General features: G+C 40.0%; 1 protein-coding gene across 5 annotated transcripts in view; it reads right to left on the bottom strand.

Moving 5' to 3' along the window:
- Positions 1-2,176: 2,176 nt before the first annotated feature.
- The window catches only part of znf827 (zinc finger protein 827), a 70,036-nt gene continuing 63,780 nt past the window's right edge, over positions 2,177-8,432 (bottom strand). For 2 of the 5 annotated variants that reach the window (XM_044190713.1, XM_044190714.1), the window contains 2 exons: positions 6,672-6,722; positions 6,186-6,328 (listed from right to left, as the gene is read on the bottom strand). In XM_044190713.1, the coding sequence (XP_044046648.1) occupies positions 6,674-6,722 (49 nt within the window). In that variant the 3' untranslated portion in view covers positions 6,186-6,328; positions 6,672-6,673. Of the gene's footprint in view, positions 6,329-6,671; positions 6,723-8,432 lie in introns of all 5 variants that reach the window. The other 3 variants (XM_044190711.1, XM_044190712.1, XR_006377491.1) reach the window with 2 other exon arrangements.

Genomic DNA, 8,432 nt, shown 5'->3' with positions numbered 1-8,432 from the left:
TGCCCCGAGCACTGCTTTGAACTTAATTAAGCAGCTTTAAACACAGACGAAAAGATTCATTATTACACAGGCAAGATGAGCAGCTAGATGAGAACATGGCCCTTCAACAGAAGAGATTAGGCTTTGGATGGCTGTTGAACCCACATGGGTCAACATTGAGGGCGTGGTGATGGGGATCCCGCAAGGACTGCCAAATCCTTTAGATTTGATAAAGGTTCCTCTAAAGCTCTTTCTTTTTTTACAGCTAAAACCTCACTTTAACTTATATAAAACCCTGTGGAGGAGCCAATATGCACATAGAGATGTAAACAGTGATATTATCAGTTAAAGCAATGCAGAATCTGCAACGAATGAAAGAGAGTTAAAGATGGAGGTGTTCATGTGCCTGGAAGGCTGCAGTGTGCCACCAGGGTGCTGTGAGGCAGGGCCTGTTAAAGGAGAGCTCCAGACCAAGGTGTTCTATAGCTTGGGGGCTAACGGTGATAAATGAGTCCCTTAATGTCGGCAAACACTTTATCTCTGCTTCATCTGTTTTCATTAGGCAGGGCCAACCTTTGGCTGGGCGAGAACGTGCTGTAACTTTCATTACTACAACACAGAAAGGAGAGGGAGAGAGACCTCCCATCGGTCTAATAAAAACACCAGCTAGACACCATGACAGATCCTATTCCTTATTATTATGATGGCACGCCACTGTTATAAATTACACAATGCGATGTCCCTCAAAGATGATCCGTGCGTTTCCTTAACTCATATCCCTGTCTCTCCACTGAATGATATCTGCTCTTTTCTGCTGCTCTTATTGGTGTGAAACATGCTTTTGATCTCTTCTCAGCTTTTATTTCTCTGTCTTTACTTGCTATTCTTGCTGAGAGGAATATTGAATGGGCACCAAAGCTTTTGCAGAATTTGAGTTTATTTTATGTTTGCACTCCTTGTAAAATGGTTTGAATGTGAGCCAAATGCTGACAACTGTAAATATGAGGATCCCAGTTAGGGCTGGGCAATATTTAATACCATTGTTTGACTTTCAGTAGAAAGTCAGTTTCAGTATTATTATTTGATCATTTTTAGTAATTATTTCACACTGTTGTCCAAATTAATTTCAAGAAAATTGTAGAATACACTAAATTTGTTATTGAAGTTTTTATTTTACATAATTAAGTTACAGATTTTGTTTGCAACAGATTTAATGCAACGGTTCATTGCAGTGAACATCAATTATTATTATATAATATTTTGGTATGTGATTTAGCAAACATTTGCCATAATTAATATAGTCAATTTCTATCAATCAATGTCAACCATATCCAAACCCTAATCCTAGTTAAGGTTTTGCACTATTGTGTGAAATGCCCTATGAGACTACTTCCAAATCAGAGTAGGCCTATGTCAACAACACCATGCAATTAAACATTCTTTATGCTGTGCAAAAGAAGACATTTTTTAAAACAAGTTTGAATATGTGAGGAAATTATGTCCCCACTAAAAATTAGTTTAGTCCAAGTGATGTTGCATCATTTTATTTTTAAATTTCTTTGTTTAGTGATAAACACTGTTTTAGGAGTTTTTATTTTTAATATATATGGACTGTGTTCTGTTTATTGGACTTTAAAGACTTGAATAAAGCTTTTCAAATATTCTGCGGAGAACAACTGTGGTTGTTATATGTATTAATAGGCCTACCATATATTTTTAACCACTGGCACCAGTGCATCCATGCTAGCAGCTGCGACACCAGTAAGATACTATAGCTACCTGCTCACAGTCAGCCGAATTGTCTGTGTATCTCATTTTTCAACTCAACATGCACATAAACTTTACAGTATAGATAAACAGAAATCAGTCTAATTTTTTGAGGTTTCAGTGGGTTGTGGGTGTTAATTAAGGAATCTGAGACCCCTGTATCGTGCGCACTGTATCAGATCTGTTATATGTAGTACAAATACTTAAAATGATACATAAATCAAATTGTTGCTCTGTGTTTATGTATTATATACTGTATATGAGACAATGAGCATTTTGTTCACTAAGGTATTCACTGAAGAAACAGCAAGCTTGGAAGATGAAGAAAACAGTTATATGTTAACAAAAAAAAGTGCAAAAGTGATACTGTTTGAGGTGGTGAATAAATGTGATATGCACCATCAAAAGAATGAACAGAGAAAAGACAAACAACTGATGTAAGCTTTACTTTCAAATCCTGTTACATTTAGATCTGGCAAGTTGAACATAAAATAATGCCAAATAAAGAAAAACAAATACAAAACCAAAAAAGTACAAATGATCTATTTACCAGTTATCGTCACAACCCTGTACAGCCTTAACAATGGAGTAATAAAAAAAAGCTTTGTACAGCACATACCAATCTTTACCGAGTGCCAAAATATAAGATAGTTGAGCCTTTTCTAATCATAAAATACAGCCAAACGTAAAGCTAACTGATTGTAGACAGTGCAGTGTGACGCTAACTAAATGCAACCAAGGGAGTTAGTTTTAAACACAATTAAGTGCTAAAGAACTAGAGAGAGGGCAATGTTATGCATACTCTGAAGTGCTGAAAAGGTAGTCAAGCTTTACAAAAAGGTCACTGTGCTGCATACAATTGGGCAAAAATAAAATAAGTGCTTAAGAATACTGGTTTTCAAAAGGAGCCCTGTTGCCTTTTTAAACATTACACTCAAACTAGGGGGGACATGAAGTGCAGCCATTCATGATTACGCTGTAATAAAAGGCAGACATTTTAAAAAGGAGTCGAGTGGACAAACTTTTTTTAATCTCTCTTTTTTCTTTTGGACCCTGACAATTAGTTTGACTCATTCTCAGAAGTCTCAGGTGGGTTCCTTCCACCAAGTGGCACTAGAGTATAAAAGATAACATAGATAGAACAAGGAGAGAGTGTGTGTGTGTGTGTGTGTGTGTGTGTTTATGTGTTGGAGGGATGCTCCTTTCACTCCAGAGACAGCATGCCAGACATGGACAGGGCAAAAAGGAACAAACAGCAGTGTAAAGGGGGACAATCGAAGCATCGCTCCAGAGCAGGATGTGACGGATTCAATCCTAACATCACATCCTGCTGCGAGTTACATTTTGGTCTTGACAATTCATGTTCACTGTCCAATCAACGTTTTTCTGACATGATTTAAGTATAAAAATAAAAAGCAAAGTAACAATGATTCATTATAAGAAAATGCATGAGCGAAATAGTCAAAACGAAAACATAAGCAAAATGAAAAACAATCCCTTTACGAATAAGGGATTTTGGCTACAAACACAAGCGTTAACAATAATGGGTAAAGCTCTTCAAAATAAAATGCTTGTACTATGCTGCCCTATCTTGCAAACATACTTCTTTTTGAGCATTTTACAGATAAATACATATTTTCTTAATCAAAAAGTGCAGCACTGTGCAAAATTGGCTCATCACAATTTAGCCTGGGACCTTGAGTTCCCAGGGAGAGCTTGACCTCTACTGTCTAATTCATGCAATTTGTATTCATTTACTTTCTCTGATTTCACAGAGGCAGACCCTTTTGCACTGCTAGAAATACCTACATGTGAAACTAAGGGGTGTTGATTGAGTCATTTCCAGCAACTACTGTCCACTTCACATTATTATAACTTGGTGGATCTGAGTTTGCAATTAAAAAAAGGGAAAATGAAAGGTTTAAGTGCTTTTGGCTTGAAGTGTAACTACATTAAGTGCAATTAAAACTCAAAAGGTTGACGGGGGCAAAAAGCAGTACCACGTCTGCCGACCTAACGGAAGCCAGTGCCATTGAACACAATGCTGTACAAGTGAATGGCTTTGCTTCATCATTGCACCTACGGGAACTTTTTCTCACAATGGGTTCTCTATGAATGTTAGTAGAAAATGTTTTATTATGATGTAAAAGGCTCAGTAAAAAAAGTAAAAATTAAAAAATTAAAGACAAACCAAAAGAAAAAGACACAGAAGGCCACCAAACACACTAACTTTCCCGTCTTTTCCAGCACAGAAGACGTCCCTGTTCACACTTCTGTATCGCTTCATTTTCATGTACATAAACAAAAATACATTCATTCAAGTCATTTTGGAACAGTTTTTTTCTTTTTTGTACACAAAAATTACAAAAAGCTCCAAAAAGCACCATTGAATCGGCCTGTGGTAACCCTGACTGTGGGTAGCTCGCTAACCCAGAGCTGGTCACCTCCACAAAACAGTTATCTCATATATCTCATCTAAGTATAGGTGCGTGATACATAGTTCTGCACACGAAGCTGCACTGATATCCACCTGGTCTCAGAAATAATGAATGAATGTTTCCACTTTGCCATGAGTCTCATTATTTCACTGCTTATTCACCTGTGAGTGCAAATTCATTGACGACAACATCTTACATTTATTTTTTAAATCAAGTTATTAAAGTATCAAGTAATAAATGTATAATGTTTCTTGTCATGATAAGTCAGATTGAATATTTTCCTTATTTACATTATCACAGCTTATCTTCTGTTTTGTGAGCTTACAAAAAAACTATTAAAATTAGCTAGTAACCCATTTAAATGACATTTACTCTGAGACAGGTGGTTATCAAGCAGCAGCTATGCATAATATGGTTTCACCATTATACAAAAAACCAACAGAAATCAAAAAGATGGGAAGGGCAAGGGCTACAAAACTATGTACAAGACTGATAAATAAGTAAGTGCGTGGTTTGAGGCGTTGCTTTGGAAACGTGCCTTTTTCAATGAAAAGCATTCCGTTTCATTGGTTCTGTCCACGTTGCACTGCTAACACTCGAATTTAGCTTCCTAATGACGTCAAAGCTAGTTGAAACACAGAAACAGGCATGCTATTTCGATGCATAATAGCAATAGACAAAAATGCACTAAAATTTAGCACTTGCAAGTTTTGTTTCGTCTTTTTCAACTTTTTATCTCGTCAAATGACTAAAGAAAAAAAATCTATAAAACTGAGATACGTTAGTTTCCTCAGATAATGCAACTGGGTCCAGGTCATTCAGACATTTAAAAACAGAAAAAAAGGTAATAGAGAGTAGTAGTTGAAGTAGTAATAATTCAATTGATAGAACTGATAAGAAAAGCAGCTTTTTGATATAAATGCATTTTTAGCATGTACAGCCTTTTTCTCTTATAAATGTTTTTTTTTTCTTTTCTTCAATATTTTTGTCTGGTCCAGCTTATTCTGCTGGTCTGATTGGAAAAGACATTGCTCCCACTGCAGTGGTCAAGTGTCATTCACACCACCGTCCGAGGAGTGAGGGAAAGAGCGAGGGCGAGTAAGAGGAGAGGAGGTGGGCGAGGTCAAACAGTCTTGGCCCTCTCCATCAGTCCCAGGTAGGCCAGGAAGGAGTGTTTGTGAGAGGTGGGTGAAGGGAGAGAGCGGGAGGGGGGCGCTGAATTGGAGGAGAAGAGGAGAGAAGATGTGGATGGCCGCCATCTGGAGTGGAGGTGCGAGTGGAATGTGAAGCGGCTGTTGTGGGTGAACAGGGTGGTGAGGGGGATCAGGTGCGCCCGGTCGCAGTTCCTGTACTGCTCAAACATGTGGCGGGAGGAGGGGAAGAAGAGCGAGGCGCCACCGCTGCTCGGGCCGCTGGGGTTTCTGGTGGTATTGCTGCCGTTAGTGCTGACCAAGCAGTGCAGAGGGCCAGTGGCGTCCGGCTGGTGGGACCTGCCCAGTGTGAGTGACAGGGCGACAGACTGGAGCGCCTGGGATGCTGTCAGACTCATGAGAGGGCTGTTACTCCCACTCCCTCCACTGCTCCCTCCTCCTCTGCTGAACAGGAAATTCTCCTGGCTCTTCCGCAAGGACGAGCCCCCGGGGGATGTTCCCTGGAGTGGCAGCTCCTCCTCTCCTGCCTCCTCATCTTCCTCCTCTTCTTCTCCTCCGAAGCCTCCGCCCAGTCCCCCCGCTCCTCCACTCTGGTGTTTCTTGAGGTGGCGGCTAAAGACAAAGGGGTGTGTGGTGGTGAAAGGGCACTCTTGGCAGCCGAAGGTCTGGCGCGGCGCATGCTTCAGCTTCTTGTGCAGGTTGAGGTTGTCCTTGCGCTTGCAGCTATAAGTGCAGCGGTCGCAGTGGAAGGGCCGCTCGCCCGTGTGCACACGCACATGCTCGATCAGCTTATTGGCCGTCTTGGACAAGTAGCCACACTGCTCACACTTGTAGTGGTTCCCCAGGCGGTGCCCGCGCATGTGGGCCTCCAATGAAGCCTGGTCGGTCCACAGTCCCTGGCAGATGCGGCAGCGGTACTCCATCTTACAGTGCGTCTTAAGGTGGCACTCCATGGCCGCTGGACGATTGGTGGAGTAGATGCAGAAAGGGCACCTGGATAATGCAACAAAAGGGTAAAAGTAGGGTGGGAGGGAGGGAGGACACAACACACAAAAGCAAAAGACAGTTGAAGGGGAAGTGTACATTGAAAACCACAAACACCTTGAAATTTAATAAAACAAAATGATGAAGAGGAGAAGGACAGGTAAAGGAAAAGTATGTAATCATGTACAGTTCTATGTGCTCATGGTGGTATGTGTGGCAGTTTAATGGTGGGAGAATTGAGGTGATCAGGTATATGTGTGTGTGTGTGGAGGAGGGGGTGGGGGTGACAGGCTGGAGAAAAGATTGGAGCAGTAGGACATGAAGGGAAATGAAGGAATGGAGTGGCACTTACATTTAAATAGCACCTTTCATCTGCTCTGGGCCCCAAAGCGCTTCACAAACCCTGCAGAACAGAATCACCTCAGAAAAACCTCGAAATGGTCAAGGCCCTCGCTCCCTTTCTACATACTCCTACATATATAGAAACACTTCACATTGCTCAAGTGTATACACGTGTACACACTGGTCTAGAAAAAAAATCTTATTTGGACCTCGGGGGTCAGAAAATGTAGGCAATAGGAGTTTATCTAAAACTTATTTGCCCTTAAGGTCCATTAACTCATTCGACACCTGTTTGGCTAAATCCTGCCTGCTTTTGATAAATATAAATGTGGTTTACATAAATTAAGAGACTGTGTAAACCTTAAAGAACTGAAAATATAACCCACATGTGCAGATATAAACAGTACAGCAAATAAGTTGAGTTAAAGCAGATTTTCTGATAAATTTAACTGTAAAAACTATCAAAAGAGCTCAGTTCTTCCATCTCTCTCTCCCTTGAATAGAAAGAATCTAAAATATATACAACCTGTTTCTTTACTTTTTGAAAGCTAGCATAATGAATCAATCTGGCTTCAAAAACATTAACACCAGACAGAAGAAACATTTAAAACTGTTAAATACTCCTTCACATGTATCCTAACTCCACTGATGGCTGCACAGAAAAAAAGATGTAGAATACAGATCTTCGTTTATGACAAGATGAGGTGATAATTAAAATGATACTAAATGCTTTTACACATGCAAACTGGAGTTATGAGAACAACTCAAAAACAAAAAATGGCTTGTGTTACTTGAAATGAATCTACAAAATGTTTAATTTACTGCACTTTTTCGTAAATATTTGGACAAATATGGTCATGTGTTGAAGCTTTTTTTTATCCCATATGCTGCCAACTGCCACAATAGAACTGAATTTGTACATTATTATGATTAGCCTAGTCTCAAACATCATCAGTGTGTGGTGTGGATGTTGAGATCAACAGATGGGCTTTATGTTAGCTTGACAGGCCTGAAATGGGACATAAATGTGTCACAGTACAACAAAGGCTCCTGTGGGACTGGAGTATGAAGATGGAGAGGGAAGCATGTGAGGAGACTAGAGCTACATAAACAGTCAAAATTAGAAAAACAGGGCTGCCTTATCAAAGATAAGATAACTATGTCCAATATGCATGTGCATGAGTGCTTGTTCATATATTTGTATATGTGTGAGTTAGGTTTGTATTTTAAAGCTTTTCATTAGGTTCATTCTGTCCACAAAATGCACACTGTGTATCAGATGTGTGAGCGTGTGTGCTTGAAAGTATGCATTAGTTTTTTTATATATACATTTGGATTGACTTGTGTCAGTGTCCAGTCTATGATGTTACAGATGTAAGTGATTTGACATTTATGGGGTGTGTTCACTTGCTTCTAAATGATTATTTAGAATGATGATTATCTAGGGGTGTGCCAACAAATTTTATATAATACACAGTACAGTATACCGAGTGGCAGTATAAAAAGTAGCTTTCTGGAATGCAGGTTTCAGATATTTTTCTTTGGCATGGCTGTTAGCTGTGGGCAGTGGAACAACAGACCCTGAGGCGAAGCCCATTTCCATCTCCTTTCCACTCTCCCTTCTGTTCATAGCAGCCACTGCAGACCCAGAGACCACTGTCTAATAAGTTAAACTTGCCAAGAGAGGCTGTCGAGCAAAACTACAGCTTGTATCATTTCATTTGCTGGCTGCAGATAATGAACATTAAACTGAGGTTAACTGATGAAGGAC

This window comes from Siniperca chuatsi, linkage group LG3, assembly GCF_020085105.1.
Source record: "Siniperca chuatsi isolate FFG_IHB_CAS linkage group LG3, ASM2008510v1, whole genome shotgun sequence".
Classification (NCBI taxonomy): Eukaryota; Metazoa; Chordata; class Actinopteri; order Centrarchiformes; family Sinipercidae; genus Siniperca; species Siniperca chuatsi.
The sequence above is the reverse complement of the archived record's forward strand: the minus strand, read 5'-3'. Positions and strand labels throughout refer to the sequence as shown.